The following is a 26195-nucleotide window of genomic DNA, read 5'->3' on the forward strand; positions in this document are numbered from 1 at the left end:
TCGTTTTGTGAAGTGCAAAATTTTACATTTATTAACATCTATAAAAGTTGCCAATCTCTGCAACACGTTGAAATCTTATCAAGATATGACTGAATATTTAGCATCTTCTTTCAGATAGTACTTCACTATAGATAACTGCATCATCTGCAAAATGCCTGATTTTACTATTAATATTGTCCACAAGGTCATTAATATAAAATGTGAATAGCAAGGGTCTCAACACACTTCCCCTGGGGCACACCTGAAGTTACTTCTACATCTGATGTAAGATAACATACTGTGTCCCCCCCCTACCAAAAAGTCCTCAATCCAGTCACAAATCTCATTTGATACAACATATGATCATACTTTTGACAATAAGCATAGGTGCTGCACTGAGTCAAATGATTTATGGAAATCAAGAAACACTGTGTCTACCTGATTGCCATGATCCAAAGTTTTCAGTATGTCATGTGAGAAAAGTGCAAGTTGGGTTACCCATGATCAAGATTTTTGAAATCCATGCTGATTGGCATTTAGGAGGTCATTCTGTTCAAGATACCTCATTATGTTTGAGCTCAAAATATGTTCTAAGATTCTACAACAAATCACTGTCAAGGATATTGGAGGATAGTTTTGTGAATCACTTCCACCACCCTTCTCGTTGAAGGGTGCCACCTGTACCTTTTTCCAAGAACAGGACAGAGTTTTTTGTTCCAGAGTCTTAGGACAGATTATAGTTTGAAGAGGGGCTAACACAGCCACAAATTCAGTGTAGAATCTGACAGGGATTCCATCAGGGCTTGGAGCTTTGTTCAGTTTTAACAGTTTAAGCTGTTTCTAACACCCCTGACACTAATACTTATTTTGTCCATCTTTTCAGTGGTTTGGGTCCATCCTCTTGGATTTTCTTTTGTAAAGAAACATTTGAAAATGGGCTTAAACATTTCAGTGTTTGCTTTGCTACCCTAAGTTCCAGTTCCTGTTTCATTTGCTAGGGACTGGACACTAACTTTGGCACCACGAACAGCCTTTACGTACGACCAGAATTTCTTTGGGTTCTGTGAAAGATCACTTGACATAATTCTGCTGTGGTAGTCATTGTAAGCTCTTGACTGCCAAACATGTTTCATTCAGCATCTGTCCATCTATAGCTCTACACTTTGTTTTACACCTATTATGCAGTAATCTCTGTGTCTTTAGAAGCTTCTTTATAGTCATTGTGTACCATGGAGGTTTCCTCACATTATGAACTGTTGTACTGGGTACACATCTGTGCAGGATCACTGGAGTGGCTAAGTGGTGGGTGGAAATAAATCATTTGAACCAGTTTTGTAATGTCATTTACTGGCAGAAAAAATGCATTCAAATGGGCATCATGAGTTAGGCCTAGGGAGGCGAGGGTGAGCCAGAGTGTAGTGGTAGGCATTACATATTTCTCATCAAATGTGGGCAAAGTTAATGATTAGTGGCGTCTGCCATTTGGGCAAGTCTGAATGGCGTGGCAGCTACAGAGACAAAGTATGCGGTGCCGCAGCACCGAGAGTGGCAGGTGGTGTTCACAGCTACCGAGTGCGCGGCAGAGAGGGAGCCTCGCCGATGGGTGGCAGGGAGATTCCAGCATGGCCACGCGGCTTCCTCCGCCCTGATTGGTCAGAAGCTGAGGAACCCACTGGGGCGGCATGGAAAGTTCTGAAGCGTGGCCTGGTCAGCATCACTTAGGCAGTGTTACCTCATCAGCACATGAGGGAGGCGCATGATTGAGATTGCCCACCCTGGTGCTGACTTGCTGTTGCCAGACCATGGGACGAGAAAATTACAGGCAATCGAAACTTCTGGCTAATGCTGTTCCATAATGAGAGAATGAAATTAACCTTTTGAAATAAATTAACGATAGAATCCACTACTGTCTGGCTCAACCTTACACTCCTCCCTCTTCCGTGGGAGTAGAAAACATATGTGAATTCGCTCAATGTAATTGTTATTTAACTGTAGACAATTTTAGTTCACAAAACAAAGGAGACATTATTGTTAAAGGTTCCCACAGAAGATGGCAGGGGCCTTAAACTAGGGGTGTGTGTAGAGACTTTGAAGACCTCCTAGGGGTCACAAAGGGGTTTAGACACTTCAGCAATATTATGTTTGCACAGGAACAAGGAATAAATAGTATAAAACATCAATACAAAATTACATGAGTTAGCAAGTGTGAATAAAACATCTGAGAGAGTAATAATTTGTATCGTGCATACACACCAAGTGCCTTTGTTTTTTTAAAAGAATACATATCACCACCTTTTAATGTGAGAAACACACACACACACACACACACACACACACACACACACACACACTCTCTCTCTCTATGATGTCAAGTCAACCATTATTTGTGATCTCACGAACACTTTTCCAGAAGTTGACGTTTCTACTATGGTAATTTTCTACAATGGCCCTCAGTTTACAGTATCTGTGTTTCAACAAGTCTATGAATGTAACAGCATACCCACAAGCCCACCACTCCAACCCACCCAGCTTTGAATTCTGGATTAGAGCAGCTAGCCAAGACATTTAAAATGCAGATGAGCAAAATTATGATGAGTCAATTTTGGTGAATCACTCACTAACTTCCACCCAAAATATAGGTCTGCCCTTGTAAATGGATGTAGTTCAGGTGAGATAATGCACGGGTGCAGCCCATACACTTAATTTGACCTACTATGCCTGGTGACATACCATCATATATGCACATAGCCATATTATCATGTGGCCTCCCATGTCTGGGCTCACTCTTTGTCAGCAATATAGATGGCAAATATATGAAGTCATAGCCAACTGTGTAGTGCATCGAGAATTTCAACGCAAATTCTAGAGACCCTCGGCTTTCCACTGTCTCGAACTCCTGATAGTTTATGTACAAGCATGAGAGACGGCAGAGTGTCTACCTCGCACTGGTTTTCTGTGTGTGCAGGGTGGACATTTGTCAAGAGAATGCTACAATGTGGGTGACTGATCAACGCGGCCAAGTTGTTGGCACACTAGTCGCAGAAACTACAAGCCCAGTGCTAGGAGCAACCGCGCCTTACTCCATGACTGTGCTGCGTCAGTCATTATTGTGAACGGTTGAATTATGTAAAAGAAAAGAAAAGAGACTCACTTTTGACTTACTTACTTACTAACTCTCTAGAGTTGCAGATGGTAGACTTATGACAACCTTGAGAGATTTTTTGAACTGTACAGTTTCTGACAAACCACGAGTCATTGGGCTTACAAAATATGATTCATTTATGTGAAAACTGTTATGTGGTGTTCTGGGTGTTCTGTTTGTGGAAGTGAAATATAGCAGGATTGATTGAGTGTTTTGAATGTACGCAATCATTTTAATGATAGAGAAAATTCCTCCCAACAGCATCATATCTTCGAAGAAGAAGTTGAGCAGGTCGTCACAGCCAACTATCCTGAAAAGAAGATCAGCAAAGCACCTCAAGTAGGTCAATGATGAAGGGGACGTGTGAGTCTTGCACACCAGCACCACATTACTTCCTCTAGTTGCCGGAAACTGCCAGATCGTGGTGACCGATGTGATCAGTACTCGAAAAGGAGAAATTTTTTAAGTAAATTGAGACAAGAATATGTTAAGAATTGCATAGCAACCAGCAGTAACAAGACTGATAAATTGTTTCCAGTAACTGTGTGGCATCCAATAAACCAAAGAAAGAAAGTTGCGAATGCAACACAATATGAGACAGAAAAAAGTAATAACGTCAAGAGAACGGAGAGAAGATCTCAACTTTTTGACTAAGGAGTTTTTAGTGTGGGGAAGAAACATTTCTCACCCAAGTAAATTGTGCCTATGCCAATGCAGTAACCAACCGATGTTGACACAGTAACCAGCTAACGACGCCGATGCGGTAACGAACTGAAGTTGACGCAGTAACCAGCCGCTGATGCTGCCATAGTAACCTGCCACGGTTGCTGACTACAATGGCTGCCATTCACTGTTGCTGACTTTACGTCCACTTGCTGATGCTGCAACCAACGTTCGACGCTGCCAGTGCCTGTGCTATTCACCGGTGCCGATTCTACACTCGCTCACCTATGCAGCAAGAATTCTATGCCAGCTGAATGTGAAATAAAAACTTTATTATTCTAGTAGAAAGTTTTATAAAATACTGTGGGGTGAACTTTTACTGTGTAATTGGTCTAATTGAAATTAGTATTAGATGCTCACAAGAGCTAAAGTCTATAGAAGCATGGACAGTATACAACAAGTTGGAGAGATGTCAGAACCAGCCATGGTTATGAGAATTGCTAAAGAAGGGCCTGACTGGTCTGAAGTAGTGAATTTACTTAAAGCCCAGAGAGCAGATTCAGCAGCTTTAAGAAAAAAAAATGGCATGTGATGAGGGCCTTCCGTCAGGTAGACCGCTCGCCTGGTGCAAGTCTATCGATTTGACGCCACTTCGGTGACTTGCGAGTCGATGGGGATGAAATGACGATGATTAGGACAACACAACAACCAGTCCCTGAGAGGAGAAAATCTCTGACCCAGCCGGGAATTGAACCCGGGCCCTTAGGATTGACAGTCTGTCACGCTGACCACTCAGCTACCGGAGGTGGACAGCTTTAAGAAAAGAACTGAGTTATCAAAATGCTTCTTTAAGAAAAGAACTAAATGCTAAGTTAGATGCTCAAAGAGCAGATTTAAATGCTCAGAATGCTTCCTTGCAAGAAGAACTGAGTACAACGTTAAGTGAGAAATTAGAAGCACAGGGTGAAGCTTTAAATTCTAAGTTTGATGTATTAAATAATAAAGTTGAAAATTTATGATTAGATTTAAAGAATGAATTAAGTAATTCTTTAACTGTCCAAATGAATCAAGTGTTTATGGATTTTAGTCAAAAGCAGGATGATCAATTTCAGAAGTTGACCCAAAAATTAGAATTTGATATTGAAGACAAGTGTAACATATAGAGTCTGAATTTAATGAAAAATTACAGTCATTTCAGATTATGTGTAATGTTACATTCAATGTAGTGAAACAAAGACTATATACCTTAAATGATAGCATAGAAAGACAGGGTAAGCTGATCCCTGTTGTCCAATTGCAAATTGCAGGTGTCAACACTTGAGTCAATTATGTGGAGAGAAATTTTAAGGAAAAACTAGCAACTTCAGACACTATAAATATAAGCAATCTGGAGGAACAGGTAGAGGAGATGATAGAATTGCCATGAAAATAACCTTCAACACCATGGCTACAACTCTCTCTTATGAACTCAATGACACTAAGAAAAATGTCGATGAGGTGTGAAAAGAATTCAAACTTGTTCATGACAGAGTAGAAAATAGAATAACTTTACCTAACTCTGTGTTATGTAGTAAAGTGGTAATTGTTTTGCTGTGGGAAGACTTTCACACAAAATTTAACGAAAAGTACCGGTTTGCATTTGCTCAAGTGAAGTTAATGTCAGATCCATGGGATCCGGGTGGAGTCACATCTGTTCCCCAGGGACGTTAACACTCCGTGTTAGTGGGCGGAGTGACGACCGTCGGTTCCTGAGTTGTTTTTGGTGTTACTTCCACATTATTTTTCCTACACCAAATTCCCTTAAATCTTCAACTATTCGCTAATCTATTCATAACCTCTTAAACTATCCTATCATTTTAGTATTTAAGTGACCAGAAATGACTACAAGAATGTGACTAATTTATGAGAATCATGAATAAACAGTGATCTCTAAACATAAAATGGAGCGAATAGTATAATATTCTGGTAGAAGGTGTAATATGATGGTACTATGTAAACAGAGTGACTTTAAGATGGAATGAACAGAACAGAATATTATATTTAAGAACAATATAATATGAGGTGACTAATGAAATAACTATCTTATTATAGTGTATAATTTTCTAATTTTATAGAAAATTTATACCTTTTATGAGATGTGATGTAGATGGGAGGGTTTGTGTCGATTTTGAATGGGTTGGGTAGTGTAGGGACTAACATGACTCACACACACACACCTTTCAAACAACCCTTGCAGACAAGTGTAACTGAATCGTCACCATTTGCCATTCCAGAGGAGTTGCTAAGATCTTTCTTCGGGGACTTCAAAGGTGAAGGTGAGAATGTTCATTCTGCAGGAGACGTTTAACATCATACCTCCTCCAGCTTCTCACTCAAATACCAGTGAAGTAGGGATACTGAGGAAGGGGGTGGGCAGGGTTTTTCTGTCTTTGGGGCTATCTTCTTTCACTTCTTTGATCTTGGCAACTGTCTGATTTTTCCTTTCTTACTTCTCATTTGAGTACTGATCTACCTTTCCCTCTTTCCATATGCATGTACTACTATCACTGAAGTCCTTCTCATTCTCTGTGGTTTCCTATAACCTTCAACTTATTTCAAATAATTAGGCTGAAGACTCAGGCTGCATGAACACACATTGACATACACACAAAATTACACTTAGACACAAACATGGAAATTACAAGATAGAAACCTAAAGTAATGTCAGAACCACCAAGGGATGTAGGGGAATACAGATATACGTAAATTGGAATCGATGCGCATATTACATTGTTGATATGTGACGGTTCAGCATTGTCATTTTTGTCACTCTTAAATACATGTGACATGCTAATCCTTGGGGAAAAGGCATAGTACCTAATGGGAGTTGGTAAATACAGGTAGACATAGCATCTACTATGTGTGTGCATGATAGCTGTTTATATAGTAAAAGTTAGGGGTGAAAGAGAACTCTAGGGTATAAGATGATATATTAGAAAGTGGAATATGAAGGTAAAGTAGATTTATAATTTTACGAGAGAGTATTTAAGAATAGTATTCATAAAGATGTATGATTAGTTAATGAACCAGGAGGTCTTCTCAGGAAGGAAGAGGAGGGCGCACCCAGCATTTATTGGATGAAAAGGGTAGATAGGCAGACCCAAGAGAGGCTGACCTATACTGTGCAGACAGTGGCACCAAGAAGGGGATCGACCTGTAGCATAGATTAGGAAGTTAAAAGGGGCATACCTGCCAAAATGGAAGGAGAAAGGGTACTCCTAGGATCAACCCATGTAAGATATAGGTACTGCTCCTAAAGGGAAAAAGGGCGGTATCATGACAGAAGTCGCATGTTTAACGGTTTCAGGTTCACAAATGTCCAAGAAGGGAACACTTTTATTTTACCCAGAGTTCCTCCAGATGTTACTGGCAAATTTTTAGCTGTTGTAACAAATAATGTTATCAACTAATGATATTCTTACTTATGTACAGTACCCTTGTTGTATGTCTTTTGCCTGTTATGGGATTGTAATTTCAGTCGCTTATGGTTTTAATGCCATTATTACTCCGAACTATTGTAATAAACTATTTTCCTTAATAATCTCAGTTAACATTTTCTGGTTTTAAGTCAGTATTATTCCGTATGCACATGCGCGTGACCAGCAGCTAAGCTCGCTGTATCGCTGGCTGTGGCACCCACTTACGACACAGCGCCCATGGCCCACCTGTTTGGCCCTTTTGTGGCCTATTGGCAAAACATTAGTATAAGTGATGCAGTCTTATGACTATGTAATGTAGTACTAATACACTCCTGGAAATTGAAATAAGAACACCGTGAATTCATTGTCCCAGGAAGGGGAAACTTTATTGACACATTCCTGGGGTCAGATACATCACATGATCACACTGACAGAACCACAGGCACATAGACACAGGCAACAGAGCATGCACAATGTCGGCACTAGTACAGTGTATATCCACCTTTCGCAGCAATGCAGGCTGCTATTCTCCCATGGAGACGATCGTAGAGATGCTGGATGTAGTCCTGTGGAACGGCTTGCCATGCCATTTCCACCTGGCGCCTCAGTTGGACCAGCGTTCGTGCTGGACGTGCAGACCGCGTGAGACGACGCTTCATCCAGTCCCAAACATGCTCAATGGGGGACAGGTCCGGAGATCGTGCTGGCCAGAGTAGTTGACTTACACCTTCTAGAGCACGTTGGGTGGCACGGGATACATGCGGACGTGCATTGTCCTGTTGGAACAGCACGTTCCCTTGCCAGTCTAGGAATGGTAGAACGATGGGTTCGATGACGGTTTGGATGTACCGTGCACTATTCAGTGTCCCCTCGACGATCACCAGTGGTGTACGGCCAGTGTAGGAGATCGCTCCCCACACCATGATGCCGGGTGTTGGCCCTGTGTGCCTCGGTCGTATGCAGTCCTGATTGTGGCGCTCACCTGCACGGCGCCAAACACGCATACGACCATCATTGGCACCAAGGCAGAAGCGACTCTCATCGCTGAAGATGACACGTCTCCATTCGTCCCTCCATTCACGCCTGTCGCGACACCACTGGAGGCGGGCTGCACGATGTTGGGGCGTGAGCGGAAGACGGCCTAACGGTGTACGGGACCGTAGCCCAGCTTCATGGAGACGGTTGCGAATGGTCCTCGCTGATACCCCAGGAGCAACAGTGTCCCTAATTTGCTGGGAAGTGGCAGTGCGGTCCCCTACGGCACTGCGTAGGATCCTACGGTCTTGGCGTGCATCCATGCGTCGCTGCGGTCCGGTCCCAGGTCGACGGGCACGTGCACCTTCCGCCGACCACTGGTGACAACATCGATGTACTGTGGAGACCTCACGCCCCACGTGTTGAGCAATTCGGCGGTACGTCCACCCGGCCTCCCGCATGCCCACTATACGCCCTCGCACATACGGTTCACGTCCACGCTGTTGCGGCATGCTCCCAGTGTTAAAGACTGCGATGGAGCTCCGTATGCCACGGCAAACTGGCTGACACTGACGGCGGCGGTGCACAAATGCTGCGCAGCTAGCGCCATTCGACGGCCAACACTGCGGTTCCTGGTGTGTCCGCTGTGCCGTGCGTGTGATCATTGCTTGTACAGCCCTCTCGCAGTGTCCGGAGCAAGTATGGTGGGTCTGACACACCGGTGTCAATGTGTTCTTTTTTCCATTTCCAGGAGTGTATTTTAAGTTCGACAAGGCCAATATCTGGCATGTTTTAATTTTATTTTATGACATTTCTGAAGAAGGCTACATTATTATAGCCAAAACCTAGGTAAAGTTTCTTTGCTTATGCAACTGGAGACTGAAATTTAATATAATTACATTTTACAGTTGCTGAATCTGCTGCACCATGCTAAAAATATCCAAATTTTGTGTGATGTTTACCCAAGGGTATAGCTTGTGTTGAACATTTACTCAAGTCTGCAGTCTGCTTACTCATCTAGTGTCGTCCCCCACAGCTGTTCACTAATTATTTTTTCCAAATCAGACTTCATTTAGTGCAAACAAAATATCAGCTAAGAGATTGATGCTTTGTCCAGTTAGATTGTGTGATCTGCAGTGGACTGCATTCAGAATGAACTGGTGAATGCTATGAACTGAAATCAGTTAAGTAATTTATTTGCATTTGTTTTAGCTGATTCTTTTTCATATAAAGATATGGATCCCTGTTTATGCCCTCAGCACTAGGCATACCCCTGCTGTGGGCACATTGCTTGCCTGAGTATTCTATGGCTTCTACTTACTTTCCCTCCGCTGTAGGCCCTGCCAAACTCCGCACCCCTGCCCACACACAATATGTGAACATTACAAACTCTCTGGACTGTTTTGACCATCAAAAAGTCAATAACTTGTACTTTAACAGCACTGTCATCACACTCTGCTGTGTGTTTGCATTAACCTTAGAATTCCCAATGCCAAAATTTTGATTCCCTAGCTTGGAGATTTTGTAGCCACAGGTGTACAACTATATTACAGTGCTTAGCTGAAACTAACTATTGAATGTGCCAGTGGTCAAGAACTTTCAAAAGTAGCAGTGTTGTAGATAGCTCTTATATTAAACATTATACAAAGTTCAGTAAACTCCTGATGTGTTAAAGTATATTTAGTAATGTTTACTATTCCTCTTCCAAAAGCGGACGTACTTGATATGGTCTCACTCAGCATTGGACAGTCATTTACTGGGTACTCACAGCTTGAAGACCTCACAGTGAGAATCTTCTCATTGTTGACAGTGATAGCAGTTGGCATCACTCAGAATTTCTTCTCTTTGTTGTTGATCTGTATACTATAAAATTGATTTTAGTGGTCTCAGAAACAGAAAAACCCTTGGAGTTCTAGAACAGTACTGGATTAATATTTGTGGCAACAAAAATATAGTTTCAATTTCTTGAATGATTCATATTGATTTCTTGGTACATTTTAGCAGCAGTACAGAAACCGTCTCTATTGAGTCAAAATTGCTCAAAATTATTCTCAGTCAGGAGAGCCATAATTCTCACTTTCTTCATACCATGTCTGGAGCACATTATTGAGTTACTGTTTATCATTCACATTCATGAATTACCATCTTTCCACAAGTTTCAAAAAGTTTGTTATGTACACTTGCATGCGTTACTGTACCTGTATCAATTTGTGAATTGGTGTTCAGTAGACTTTAGTGAAGTTTATAGTCCAATGCTATTTGAGCTCCTGCAAGGCAACATGTCTGTCTCTCACCATCTCCTATACATGTCTCTGTTGAGACTTTTGTTGCCACTCCTGTTCGTGATGCCACATGGCAACAGAGTTTTGGGTGTTCAGTTCTGTGGCCCTGACTTGCTTCTGCACCTTCCTGTACTGTTTGTAATCTTCTTTACACAAACATGTTTGGACTAATTTTACCATCTATTTCTAACTATCTTATTAGTTTGATTTTTTTGTGCCCATTTTGCATGGGCCTTACAATCTGCAGTGATCCTTTGTTCACAAATTTTAAAAACATGCTCTGGTATTACGCAGACAGTATATCCCTCTCAAAGGGTTGCCATCCTACGTTACTCAAAACAGTTTGAAGTGGCTACAACACAACAGTTTGCTGCAGTTGTTCAGGCCTGACATCTACCAGTATCTTATGCAACCACAGTTCAAAATGCCCCCCCCCCCCCCTCCAGCCCCTGCACCTAAAACTGCCGTGATACGAGGTGTGATTGGGAATTTTTAAGAATGGGCTTGTAATTGTACAATGGTGGTACTTACATGCTGCTATGATACGTCTCCTTCAAAATAGTCCCCTTCTGACTGAACACACCAACTCCAATGGTGTTTTCACTCTGGGAAACATTCCTGGAAATTTTTTTCCTGAAGTGTGTTAAGGACACTCTCCGTATGTGCCTGGATGTCTTCAATCGAGTCAAATCGCTTCCCTTTCAGTGAAAATTTCAGTTTAGGAAACAGGTAGAAGTCCACAGGACCAAATCAGGGGAATGTGGTGGTTGTGGAAGCTCAGGAATTTTGAATTTGGTCAAAAATTCAATGATGGGGAAGGCACGATGAGCCGGAGCATTGTCATGGTGTAACACCCAACTCCTGTCTTTCCACAATGCAGGCCTTTTCTTCTGCACCTTTCCGCGCAAACACTCCAGGACACATTTTTAGTATTCCTGGTTAATAATCTGTCCTCCAGGGGTAAATTCATGATGCATAATACTGATAGAATCGAAAAAAATCACCAACATTGTCTTCACCTTTGATCGACTTTGCCATGCTTTTTTTGGTCGTGGTGAACCTGGATTCTTCCACTGTGAAGACTGTACTTTGATTTCAGGATCATATCCATATACCCATGATTTGTCACCTGTAATTACCCTATTCAATAAATCTGGGTCTTTTTAGTCCAATTACTCAGTTCTTGGCACACTTCAAGTCGGTATTGTCTCTGGTCACTTGACAACACTTTTGGAATGAATTTTTTGTTCAGATCTTCAGTTGAAATTGACTGAACTGCATAGAAACTTAAATTAAGTTCATCAGCCATCTCCCTAATTGTAAGTCTATGATCAGAGTGCATTAAGTCATGAACTTTCACAACATTTTCATTCGTTTTTGAGGTGGAAGGATTGCTGGAAAGTGGTTCATTTTCAAATGATTTGTGGTCATTTGAAAATCTGTTAAACCAGACAAAAAAATTTGACTGGCTCATATAATTATCTTCAAAAGCTGTTTTTAATAGTTGGTAAGTCTCAGAAGCTGATTTTCCAGTTTTAAAACAAAATTTTACACAAACTCATTGCTCCGTTTTTACATCCATTTTCATGTAGACAGAATCCAGCAACAAGCCCTAAGAGAACAGCACTCAGCTAGCTACCACAATGAACTGAATAAAGGAAACACAATTTCCTGTCAGAGGGCATTCAAGGACAAGGCAATGACTCACTCCCCACCCTCCGTGTACCTGCCCGTTAAACCAGTAAGCAGCAGTGGAACCATTCTTAAAACTTTCTAATCATATCTCGTATAGTGTTTGCACAGCATCTCTCTCATAGAATCACCCTGTTAACAATCAATGAATGAAAGTGCACTAGTCTGATAAAGAGAGACAGGATTTACAGAATGTCTGAGGAAAATTGACCAATTGATCACATTTAAAAAATTGGTTTTACTTTGTGTCACTGAGTGTGGAAGCTCTGGATGAACCAACATGGAATGTACATCTGTGTATATTTAGTACTGCAATATTATATTGTTGTGTGTCACCGAGTGTGGAAGCTGGGTGAACCAACATGGTATGTACATCTTTGTATATTTAGTGCTACAATCACTATACTATTACTAATCATAATATAAATAACCTAAGATTACACTTATTATTTAATTTTGTAGTAGTAATAGTTCTGTTTTCTATGCTATGGATGCCTTAAACTTCAAATCCACAATAAAACTCAGTTGTACCATCTATTTTACACTTGGGGATAAGCTTTTGCTGACCGCTGAGTAAACCCCATTAAACTGTGGGTGTGTGATGCAAATGTATATTTTGTGTCATGGAATTGTTATTGTTTAAATAACTTTATTTTTCAGACTCATTGCAGATACCAGGCCCATATCCTCAAGTAAACAACGTTACTTTTAAATATCCACCAGTGCCTTTGCTAACCCAGAGAAATTTGATAACTTCTGAAAATTTCTGCCCAAATATACAACCTGAGAGTAGTGAATGTGATGATGAATTCTGTAACTGCCCATATGTTATTGAATTTGATTTGGGTGATCTTGTGGAAATAGTGCTTGTAGACCCAGGTGAGTACAGTATTAATTTTTTCCTATGTGAAAGAAACAGTCATTATGAAGGTGTATATATTGTTAACGAAGTAGTTTAGGCCTAACCACTAGTGGTATTCAATGCAACTACAGTTCAAAACATGCAATGTTAAAACTGTCCACATCATACTATTTTTTGTGCTCTAGCTAACAAACAAATGCACGCATTTCTTTCTTATAACATGCTAGGTCCCATGGCTGAGTACTACATTGGGATTCACCAGATGATCTATAATGCCAGTGACTGCTTAGATTTTTGACATTTTATGCAGAAAATAAGGCTGTTTGAAACCATCTCTGATAAATAGCTTATCTGGAGACAATTCACTATGAAATAGCGCCTGTTAACCCATTAATGCCCAAAACTTTATTTTTTTGTCTTTGATCTTGATGAAATTAAATCAGTGTAGTTCTTTTAAGTATCAATGACCAAAATGTTATTTTTTAATTTTTTCACTATTTTATTTCACATATGATAAAACATAAGATGGGTATTAGCATTTACTGTTCAATAGCATAATGAAATTTCTTAAGTAGCAAGAAGGTAATGTTGTATGTAATTTTATTAATGAAAACTTATACACTATTGTTTTTCTAATTTACAATTATGTCATTATTGATATTGGGAAAATAAAAACAAACTGGATGAAGTCCATCACATTATATCAGTGACAAGTTCTCTATTTTGCACAATGTTTACCTGTGATACTGCAAAAAACAAGAATCTGATGAAGAGCAACATTAGATTTTATACCACATAATTTTGTGCATTTTCTACAATTTTTACGTCTTCTCTGAGTTAGAATTTGTTGACAAAGTGTCCAACATGGACCCTCGAGGTTTATCCATTACTAGTGATCTCAGTAGAGACAGTATAACACTTCTTCGGAACTCCAACAAACTTCTGTTATTCACCTTTCTATACAGCATCCACATATTGATAAGGCTACCAACAAGGCAGACTCTAGAAAGTGGCCAGTATCATTTCTTGGAGTGGATCCTGGTTGTCTCTGGTTGTCAAAGAGATCCCTTTGTTGTAGAGTTGTAGTTAGCTGAATTGAGGCACGGTTCTGTGCTTTTGTTCTGCTTTACTCCATCTCTTGCAGGTCCCCTTGGCAAGGCAATAATTGATTTGCAGATTTGTTACTAATGTCACTTGGCTGTTGTCATGCCAAATTAGCAGGGAATGGTGCTCATTTTGAAGTACACGTTAAGATCCATGAGGTTCGTTTTTTACATCTTTCAGGGACACTTTCTCAATCATGTCTCTTTGGATAGTGCCAATGCAGTGTAATTCATGCTTGCTTACTGATTCCAAGAGTGGCAGAGAGTTGAAACAGTTGTCAAGACAGAAAACTGAATTAGGAGGAAGAAAACATATATAAATTTTTTGTGTAGTTGCAGCTCCCAGTGTTTTTCCTTCTTCTTTGTCACCAGCACCAGAGTAAGGACTGAACATCACAACATACCCCTCGGATGTTGCAGGTCACCTTAACTTGTAACCATAGTGAACAGGTTTTCCCTATTTGTTCAAACCTGTTTCTACTGAGAGAATTACTTACAAGATAACTGTAAGTATCCACCCCTGTCTCCCAATTCCTTCTTCTAAAAGGTACTGGATTGCAACCAGAAATAATAAGAATTCCAAAATATTTGTGTAATTCATCAACTGAAAATTGAAATTCTAAATATCCTTTCTGAGCAGCATATTTCACTGTCTCTTTACAAATGTACTCCATAAACTCTTAATTGAAAACTTCCTTTAATATGTCTACATGCATCTTATGAGACTGATTCATTCTAGCCACAAGAAAAGGCTCTGATGTATTATCAGTTAATTCTACTTGACTGCCAACATTCATGGTTTTCAGTTCCTGTGATATCAACTTCCATGGTATTGATTATTATTTAATTTGATAGTTCTGGTGTGTTCTTATCCCCGTTGTTGCTTTCTCTCACAGGCTGTGCAATAACATCATTTCTGTTTGGTTCTGAAGTGGCTTGTACCTCCATTGGCTACAAAAGAAATCCTTTACAGGTATCACTGAAACTAATGAGTCTTTCATCATCACTAGGAGCATCATCACAATCAGAATCGTTTCCACCGTGTGGTGCAAGAAGGACTAAATCCAGTTTGTCAGCTCATGCTATTTCACTTCAGATATTACCTACATCACTGAGTTTCTCAAGTAGTTTTAGAATCTCTTCTGCCTCATGGGGATTGTCAGGATTATAATAGTATTTGTTTAACCCATCAGTAAAATAAACTACATAAGAATCTAGCAAAGTGTTCTCAGGAAACAACTGCATCTAGTATATTACTCTAAAAGAAAAAAAGAAAGAAATGTTTCCTGAATTACATTTAAAGTAGTGATAGTTTCTCATTGTATGATATATCATACCACAAAGAATTACTCTATTACATATGTTTAGATAAAGAGTTTACAACCAGAAACAACATCATGCTTAATTGTTATGCTGATCTAAAATTAAAACCATAAGGCAAACATTCATATCATTATAAGCAGTTTCAGTATAGGATAAAATTGTTACCTGCTGCACATTGTCTTGCCAGTTCAGAGTAGCACTAAGAAGAAATGGCTAACTGTGCAGTAACGGCATTCTTCCGTCACTGAAAACTACCATTGTTGTGGAGCAGCAACCACTGACTGCACACAAACAATTGTAAGCAGCCTACACCATCCCATCTAATGGTAACAATACAAAATAAAGACACATGTGCAACATACGATATAACATACCATGGGCATTAATGGATTAAGTAATTTCGCATTTTTTGTGTTTTGAGGCAGAATTCACAACTATTTCACATTTATTACAAAATGCTAATTTTTCTGGTCCCCAATAACAAATAACTTCATTAGTCACTTTTTCTAAAAATTAATTGAACATCTCAATACACAAACTGAAAATTTATGTTAACCACATAATAAGCTGAAGAGTTCACTTAGAGCTGCATGACAAGTAGTAGTGTACTGTAAATCTGAGTCTGTATTTATAGAGCTGAGTAACTATTTTCTTTTAAAACTACCAATGTAGTCAAGCAAATATTAAGCTAAAACAGAAGATATTTAATATAAATGAAGAAACAAGAGCTTTTTTCCTTAGTAGCAGCTTTCTTTCTAATTTACTTGGTTAATTTTAGATTGTTTAATCATGAATAGCATCAAGCAATATTGTGACCATTTATTGTTGATACTGTATAGGCTACAGATTACTTTTCTATGATTATATTGTGTTTTGTTACTCTATACCTTATTCCACATGTATCAAAGTTCTCCTTGTTGATGGTATGTACAGAACTTGATGAATGAATTAATGATTGAATGGATAATTAAGTGAATGAATCATGCATTAGATTAGTTTTGTTATCATTTACCACAAACATTACAGCTTTTGAACAGCCCATTGTAGCCAGTGGAAGGTCATTCATACAGGTTAAAACTAGGAGTGGAGTCAATAATGAAAATTGCAGACTTCACATTTTATGTTCCCTCATTTAGAGTTTAATGTCTATAGTTAATTTCGCCAATGAGACCATTTCTTCATCTTTTTATAGGGTGCACAGTGTAAATGTGTGGGTTGAATATTGCCATTCTACCTTGGTTCATCCCTTTCATTCTCACTAAGTTATATAAACCAGCAATTCAACTTAAACCTTGTACCCAAAATCAGGTAAGATCAGTCAGTCAGTATTAAAGTAGTTGTCCCTACACAGAGCAATAGAATATATACATTACACAGTAGTACCACCTGCTTCCTTTAAATACAATACCCATGCAGCAGACAGACTCAAAATGTATGCCAGAGCCTGAAAAGAGCAGCATGCAGAACATAGCACAGCAGGAGAGCTTCTGTGAAGTTTGGAAGATAGGAGACAACGTACTGGCAGAATTGAGGCTGTGAGGATGGGGCGTGAGTTGTGCTTGGGTAACTCAGATGGTAGAGCTCTTGCCCACAAAAGGAAAAGGTCTTGAGTTTGAGCCTCGGTCCAGCACACGGTTTTAATCTGCCAGGAAGTTTCATATGAGTGCACACTCCACTGCAGAGTGAACATTTCATTCTGGAAACATCCCTTACGCTGTGGCAAAGCCATGCCTCCTTAATATACTTTCTTCCAGGAGTGCTAGTTCTGCAAGGTTCACTGGAGAGCTTCTGTGAAGTTTGGAAGGTAGGAGACAAGATACCAGCAGAATTAAGGATGTGAGGACAGGGTGTGAGTCATGCTTGGGTAGCTCAGATGGTAGAGCTCTTGCCCATGAAACACAAAGGTCCTGAGTTCGAGCCTCAGTCTGGCACACAGTTTTAATCTGCCAGGAAGTTTCATATCAGTGCACATTCTGCTTCAGAGTGAAAATTTCACTATAGCACATAAACAGCTCAAAGGCAAATCCCGGCTCACATAATCCAGTAAGAACACAGGACAGATTTCTTTACTGAAACTGTGATTGATGAACTGTACTTGAGCCCATCAACCACATTTTTATTGGTGGACATCCACCAGTCAACAGCTATCCAAGCAGGTCTTCCAATACTTCATGTATGACTGCTTGACAACACTGTAGCACTGGCATAACTGTAGCTCTATTCACATGGTCTTTTAAATTGTCATGGACATGGCATGTCTGATGATGGCACATCCTCCCACCACAAAACTTAAGGCCCCAGGTGAAGGAATGAGGCTGGAAAACTTCCACACACCTATTAACCAACATGAAAGGCTGCCAAAAGGCACATATACAACCTTATGATTATATGAAATAAACAAATTGCCACATAAAATGACTTAATTTTAACTAAACTGTACTATTAAATACCAAAAACATTGCTCTATAGGTCCACTGAGGTATGCAGTACAATAAAGAATGACTTAGTTACAGTCAGGAACAGTTTCTCCCAGATATGGTTTAGGCCGGGAGATACAAGCACTAAAAATAAGTCTGCTCTTCAGATCTTTTACCAGGAACCTAACTGAAGTGATGAACTGTATGATTTGGTTAAGTCCTCTGAAACAGGGCAAAAAGCTTGTACATGACCTTATTGGTGTCCTTGCACACAGCATCAAAAATTTGTGGGAAATGTCTGACCATTTGGCTTCAGTGATGTGGCCTGCCTCTCTCATTATAATGCTGAGCAGTCCTTTCATGATTCCTTTACAGATTTTTGCTAGCCCACTTCCACATTCCTTGGAACTGCGTAGCGTCAGTCCCCTACGGCACAAATCAATCAAGCACCACAGGTTGGAGAGGGGCAAATTAGGTTTGAATGAAAATGACAGATTAGCCAGGGTATTCTTGTGGACTTCATGAACAGCAGTGTTGAACATGTTGCTTAATGAATACAAGGATGTATACCACTTAGTTTTATCATTGTGGTGGAAGGCAATGATCGCTGCACATAAATTTTGAGTGGCTCATTCCACAAATGAGGGATTTGGATAGTAAGGTGTTGTGGTGGTCTGTGCTATTGCCATCTCAAAACATAAGTTCCTAAACACCACCAATGTTAAAACTGTGGCATTACATGATACTAGTACTCGAGATGACCCAAAAGTATCAATATTTTCCTTTGATACTTGTCATTGCATTATCATTCCTAGTGGAGATCAATCAACAAAAATGTATATACACATCCATGCAAACCAATGCAAAGTGAATCCCCTCCTTTGACCATGGAAACAGACCAACATAATCAATGTACAATTTGTTCATCAGAGCTGGAATAACATCAGAGGACAGTAACCATGGTCAGCTGTCCAATGCAGATTTACTTATGCAAAAGGTCTCACAGGACTGTACAATCCTCTGGATCTCTCTGTCCATCCTTTTCCAAATACAATTGTGCAGATCTTTGTCATAGTTTTCAAATTCCCTAAATGACCTCCAACAAGGGTTTCATGGTAATACTTGAACAAGCATAGTACCAGTTCTGATGGTAACACAATTGAAGAGCTGACATGGAAAAGGGTGTAAGTGCCAAAAAGTAAATTTTTCAGGTGTTAAGAAAATTTAACTGGGACTTAAGAAATTGCTTTATTTTTTGCAATTTTCAGGTACAATCAATTTTGTTGTGTGTTTTGAACAGTACCCACTATAGATATTAACAAAAGGTATTAAAGTCATTGTTATACACAACAATAAAAAGTTATGAAGAGGAGATGTCCTTGTAAAACTGATGATATTTTGGAGCTAGGTAATCAAACTTAGCCAATAAATCTTTTTTCTTGGCATTGTTGATGTTTATTACATGTGTCTCATTGTTGAAGGCATGCGTGTTCTCTAATTCTTCATATTTTCCCTTCTTGAAAATAGTATGATGCTCCCATGCTTCCATCTCATTGAAGGTTTTCTTTGTTTTAATTTGTGGTGAATCTGTCACAGACACTTTGATCCATGATTTGCCAGTGATCTGTAATGCTGTTGTGTTTATAAACTCATCACAGGCACGGGAGACATAAGAGAAATCAGATTTTTCCATTGGCACCACCTGAAATGGGTTGTGTAACCGCGACAATCTCACTACACTCTGAAGTTCTTCTGGCACCATGGCTTTGCAAATGCATTTTCATTTTTCAGTAACACCAAAATCTCGAGAGACCAGAAACTTCAGTTCAATGGAATCATAGTATCCCTCACTACTAGATGCATTACAACCAACAACACCATCTTGTTCTTATTCTGACCACTGCAGTTGTCACACCATATTTCCAGCTGGCACTTAGGTGTCAATCGATTGGACAGAACCTTTAAACGACATGATGAAATAGCATTGCCTCCAAGGCCTCCAATTCCTTAATGCCACATACACATGACTGCAGTATTTCCCCTATGAATACACAAGTTGTAATTCGACAGCTGGCGCATATAAAACATGTTACTAAGTGTTAAAGTGGGTGTGAAAATAACCTGTTGCATATTGATAGCTACATTCACTACAGTGCTCAAAGGATATTGACTAGAAAAAAGACTTACAGCTTTTTCAGCTTTCCTGAGGTGAAGCTCTTTTGCAGAAATTGCAGTGAATCTGGACACCCCACTACTGGTGTTTATTTCACAGGTGAATTTATTGCAGGTACGGCAGGTATCTGTTCTCAAGTCGTCTAAAATGCAGATTAGGAAATTCTCTCTTGAAGACTCTGCGATAAAATTGACCATCAATACATGTTTCAGGAAATTTTTCCTCGAATGCATGATAAAGCCGATTAATGTTTAAGTCAGGACTGAGGTACTGCTTTGCTGAGATGCGGTGGAAGTGCCTCGGGCATTCCTGAACACTATATCTCCTTTCTTTAAATGTTTCAAGAACAGTTGGTTTTCTTTTTCGATATTCTGAAAACAGCTAAGAAGGTATTGTTACAGACCCGTATGGTTCCTTGCCATGATGGAATAGTGTATGTAGCTGACACTTGCCTTCTGCTGTCTGCTGGATCTTCATTGCTCCCATGGCATTTTCTTGCAAATGTTCGTCAGTTGAATTTGACTCATTAAATACGTGCCTTGTGCATCTTTTGCTGAATGAGAGAAATCCCCATACATCTTCTGGATGTCGCTCTTGATTAATGATTGGTATATGCATATCGGCATTTACAGGAAGCCTGGATAGAATTAACACAGTGGTATCAGCAACAATATTGAAGGAGTTCAATGCAAACAATGTGCTGATTATGTTGTTATATTTAACAAAGAACTGATTGAAACATACCTTGTCTAGAGGTTTATACACTTCTTTCACTTTTGGGATGTTCCTTCACATCTTACCTCTATAAAATTCTGCAGTAAGTGTCAAAACACACTTAAATGAGTTGTTGTTGTTGTTGTTGTTGTTGTTGTGGTCTTCAATCCTGAGACTGGTTTGATGCAGCTCTCCATGCTACCCTATCCTGTGCAAGCTTCTTCATCTCCCAGTACCTACTGCAACCTACATCCCTCTGAATCTGTTTAGTGTATTCATCTCTTGGTCTCCCTCTACAATTTTTACCCTCCACGCTGCCCTCCAATAATAAATTGGTGATCCCTTGATGCCTCAGAATATGTCCTACCAAGCGATCCCCTCTTCTAGTCAAGTTGTGCCACAAACTCCTCTTCTTGCCAATTCTATTCAATACCTCCTCACTAGTTATGTGATCTACCCATCTAATCTTCAGCATTCTTCTGTGGCACCACATTTCAAAAGCTTCTATTCTCCTCTTCTCTAAACTATTTATCGTCCATGTTTCAAGACACTGTCCATTCCGTTCATCTGCTCTTCGAAGTCCTTTGCTGTCTCTGACAGAATTACAATGTGATCGGTGAACCTCAAAGTTTTTATTTCTTCTCCATGGATTTTAATACCTACTCAGAATTTTCCTTCTGTTTCCTTTGCTGCTTGCTGAATATACAGATTGAATAACATCGGGGAGAGGCTACAACCCTGTCTCACTCCCTTACCAACCACTGCTTCCCTTTCATGGCCCTCGACTCTTATAACTGCCATCTGCTTTCTGTACAAATTGTAAATAGCCTTTCGCTCCCTGTATTTTACCCCTGCCACCTTTAGAATTTGAAAGAGAGTATTCCAGTCAACATTGTCAAAAGCTTTCTCTAAGTCTACAAATGCTAGAAACGTAGGTTTGCCTTTCCTTAATCTTTCTTCTAAGATAAGTTGTAGTGTCAGTATTGCCTCACATGTTCCGATATTTCTACGGAATCCAAACTTATCTTCCCCAAGGTCAGCTTCTACTAGTTTTTCCATTCATCTGTAAAGAATTCACGTTAGAATTTTGCAGCCGTGACTTATCAAACTAATAGTTCGGTAATTTTCACATCTGTCAACACCTACTTTCTTTGGGATTAGAATTATTATATTCTTCTTGAAGTCTGAGGGTATTTCGCCTGTCTCATACATCTTGCTCACCAGATGGTAGAGTTTTGTCAGGACTGGCTCTCCCAAGGCCGTCAGTGGTTCCAATGGAATGTTGTCCACTCCTGGGGCCTTGTTTCGACTCAGGTCTTTCAGTGCTCTGTCAAACTCTTCATGCAGTATCGTATCTCTCATTTCATCTTCATCTACATCCTCTTCCATTTCCATAATATTGTCCTCAAGTACATTGTCCTTGTATAGATCCTCTATATACTCCTTCCATCTTTCTGCTTTCCCTTCTTTGCTTAGAACTGGGTTTCCATCTGAGCTCTTGATATTCATGCAAGTGGTTCTCTTTTCTCCAAAGGTCTCTTTAATTTTCCTGTAGGCAGCATCTATCTTACCCCTAGTGAGATATGCCTCTATATTTGTCCTCTAGCCATCCCTGCTTAGCCATTTTGCACTTCCCGTTGATCTCATTTTTGAGACATTTGTATTCCTTTTTGCCTGCTTCACTTACTGCTTTTTTGTATTTTCTTCTTTCATCAATTAAATTCAGTATCTCTTCTGTTACCCAAGGATTTCTACTAGCCCTCGTCTTTTTACCTACTTGATCCTCTGGTGCCCTCACCATTTCATTCCTCAAATCTACCCATTCTTCTTCTACTGTATTTCTTTCCCCCATTCTTGTCAATTGTTCCCTTATGCTCTCCCTGAAACTCAGTACAACCTCTGGTTCTTTCAGTTTATCCAGGTCCCATCTCCTTAAATTCCCACCTTTTTGCAATTTCTTCAGTTTTAATCTACAGTTCATAACCAATAGGTTGTGGTCAGAGTACACATCTGCACCTGGAAATGTCTTACAATTTAAAACCTGGTTCCTAAATCTCTGTTTTACCATTATATAATCTATCTGTGTGGTGTCACTGCTAGACACCACACTTGCTAGGTGGTAACTTAAATCGGCCGCGGTCCTGTAGTACATGTCGGACCCGCGTGTCGCCACTGTGTATTCGCAAACGTAGCGCCACCACAGGGCAGGTCACAAGACACGGACTTCACCTCGCCCCAGTTGTACGGACGACATAGCTTGCGACTAGACCTACCAAGTATTCCTCTCAATTGCCGAGAGACAGATTAAATAGCCTTCAGCTAGTCCATCGCTACTACCTAGCAAGGCGCCATGTGTATCATTGCTAATTGCTTACTACTATGCAAGAGATGTATTTCAACAAGAACAAGACTACATTAAAGTTAAGTATATTAAAATCTCTCTTCTTTTCTTTATAGTTTTCATCCAGTCTCCTGTTTCAGAATTTACGCCCGTCTGCGTTAGTTTCGCGTGCACCTATCCACTCATTGTGTCGAGACCTTAGGGAATCGACACAACAATATTTTGGCGCCGAGGAGTGGTGCCGCGCCCACGTTGCAGTCTTTGTGTTATACTTGCTCTAATTTGCTTGTGTCATGGCTTCGCCGCATTCTCCAGATGTACTGTCCGAATTTTTTCGCTTGCAGAATCAGCAGACGCAGGCGTTATTGGAAGCCCTTGGACAGCTCGTCCAGGGTCAACGTGCGCTGCAAACCGATGCGGCGGCAGCCGCTTCTTCGCTACCGCAGCCACACAACGCTGTCGCACCGCCATTTAGGCCCTTTGAGGCCACAACCGAAAGCTGGACTGAGTGGGCCGATCAGTTCAACTTCCACCTCACTGCTTATGGAATTCAAGGTAAAGAGCGGCAGCCGTTTTTGCTTTCTTGTGTCGGTGTGTCTACCTACCGGGTGATAGTGAAATTGTTTCCCCGACGCGACGTAGCAACTCTGACCTACGAAGAAATTTTGTCTGCTTTGGATGCCTATTTCAAAGAAACAGTAAATGTAGTTGCAAAACGGTATACGTTTTTTCGTACAAAACGTACGGCCGGTCAGACTAACAGGGAGTGGGTTGCAACTTTGCAAGGCCTTACTAGAGACTGCGCGTTTGCCTGTGAATGTGGCCTCCCATATTCAGATACTATGGTGCGTGATGCAATTGCACAGAACGTTTCTGATGTTCGCATAAGGGAACAGATTTTGAAACTCGTTAATCCCTCCCTGCAACAAGTGATAGACATATTGGACAGGCAAGACACACTTGACTTTGCTCAGGCATCATTTGAAACTTCGCCGGCAGTGTGTCACGTTAATCGGCCCGCCCGGCCCGCTGCACGGGACGCTGAGCGGCCCTCGCGCCCGACTTCGCAGCGGCCACCTAGCTTGCAACCACGTGCGCCGCGTAAGCAAGCAAATGCAGTGAAATCTTGCCCGCGGTGTGCAATTAGACATTCGCGTGAAAATTGCCCGTCACGCCAAGCTATTTGCTTTTACTGTCAAAAGAAACGACATGTACAAAGTGTTTGCCAGAAAAAGCTTAGATCAGACAATCACACAAATTCCAGGCCCTTTGCTTCGCGCCGGAATCGCACCCAGGACAATCAGGCTCGTGGACCTTCGCCCATGGACATTCATGTCGTTCATTCCCACCCGTCCAGTGACACTTTAGCTACCAGTGACTGTGTTCGTCCCACCCAAAGTGTGCGTCAACGTCGCCGGAAATCCCGTAAAGTTGCAAGTGCTTCTGGACCTGTATCAGTTCAAATTGCACGAGACAGTCGCTCTTGTCGTCAACAAGACAATAAACTTTTTGTGGACTTAGACTTTGCAGGAAAAGTGATACCATTCCAGCTCGATACCGGAGCTGCAGTTTCCTTGCTCAATCACGACACGTACAAACAACTGGGCGCCCCGCCATTGCGTGCCGCAAATATTACGTTAACTAGTTACTCCGGACAGCATATACCTGTGTTGGGACAGTGCAGCCTTATTGCAACATACAAGGGACAGACAAAACTTGTGTCATTTTATGTTCTTCGTTCCTCTAGTGCAGTGAACTTGTTTGGTTTAGATTTGTTTCAATTATTTAATATGTCTATTGTAAATCAGGTCCTATCAGTGAATCAGACTGTGCCTTCCGCCAGTGTTTCTAGTCTTTGTGAAGAATTTGCAGACATTTTTGCACCGGGCCTTGGTTGCGCTCAGAACTATGAAGCGCATTTGGAACTGAAAGATAACGCGCAACCAAAATTTTTCAGAGCGCGCAATGTTCCCCACGCATTGCGTGATGAGGTCGCACGAACATTAGCCGAATTAGAATCTCAAGGTGTCATTGAACGTGTGCAGGCTTCTCTCTGGGCCTCACCCTTAGTCATTTTGCCAAAACCTTCCGGAAAACTGAGACTTTGCGTGGACTTCAAGGCAACTGTGAATCCACAACTTGTGACTGCCACTTTTCCTTTGCCCCGCCCGGAAGATCTTTTTGACAAACTGTGCCCGGGAAAATATTTTTCAAAATTGGACCTAGCAGATGCGTACTTGCAAATACCTGTGGACGAAGAATCCCAGCGCGTCTTGGTGGTAAACACGCATCTTGGCTTGTATCGCTTCAAAAGACTGCCATTCGGGTGTGCATCCGCCCCTGCTTTATTTCAGCAATATTTACAAACTATTTGTGCGTCGGTCCCTACAGCTGCGAACTATCTGGACGATATTGTAATCTCAGGAAAGACAGAAGCAGAACATTTGCAAAATCTCCGAACATTATTTCAGGTATTGCGTCAGAATGGTCTTCGCTTGAGGAAGGACAAATGTGTGTTTTTTGCTCGTGACTTACCGTACCTGGGGCATGTCATAAATGCCCAAGGAATACATCCGAGTCCAGAGCACCTTCGTGCCATTCAGGACTTGCCGTCACCGCAGAACTTAAAACAGCTACAGAGTGTGCTGGGTAAGGTACATTATTATCATCGATTTGTGCGCAATGCTTCTTCCATTTCAGCTCCGCTTCATCGCTTACGCCGTAAAGGTGTTCCGTTCGTCTGGACGACGGAATGCGAACGCGCCTTTCGCCAGTTGAAATCGGCGTTACTTTCAAATACTTGCCTTACGCCATTCGATCCCAGAAAACCCCTTTTGTTGATGGTTGATGCATCGGATTTCGGGATCGGTGCTGTGCTTGCGCACAAAGATGGCTCGCATGATCGCCCTATTGCCTTTGCGTCCAAATTGCTCTCCTCTGCGCAAAGAAATTATTCACAAATAGAGAAGGAAGCTTTGGCTCTTGTGTTTGGTGTTTCAAAGTTCCATGATTTCTTGTATGGTCGTCACTTTACCATCATCACGGACCACAAACCGTTGACATCACTTTTT

At 40.8% G+C, this 26195-nt stretch overlaps 1 protein-coding gene across 1 annotated transcript in view; it reads left to right on the top strand.

Moving 5' to 3' along the window:
- LOC126237153 (uncharacterized) overlaps positions 1 to 26195 on the top strand; it is a 219466-nt gene that overhangs the window by 146682 nt on the left and 46589 nt on the right. The window contains exon 9 of the mRNA XM_049946999.1: positions 12852 to 13070. Within this exon, the coding sequence (XP_049802956.1) occupies positions 12852 to 13070 (219 nt within the window). The remainder of the gene's footprint in view (positions 1 to 12851; positions 13071 to 26195) is intronic.

This window comes from Schistocerca nitens, chromosome 2 (genome assembly GCF_023898315.1).
Source record: "Schistocerca nitens isolate TAMUIC-IGC-003100 chromosome 2, iqSchNite1.1, whole genome shotgun sequence".
In the NCBI taxonomy this organism is placed as follows: Eukaryota; Metazoa; Arthropoda; class Insecta; order Orthoptera; family Acrididae; genus Schistocerca; species Schistocerca nitens.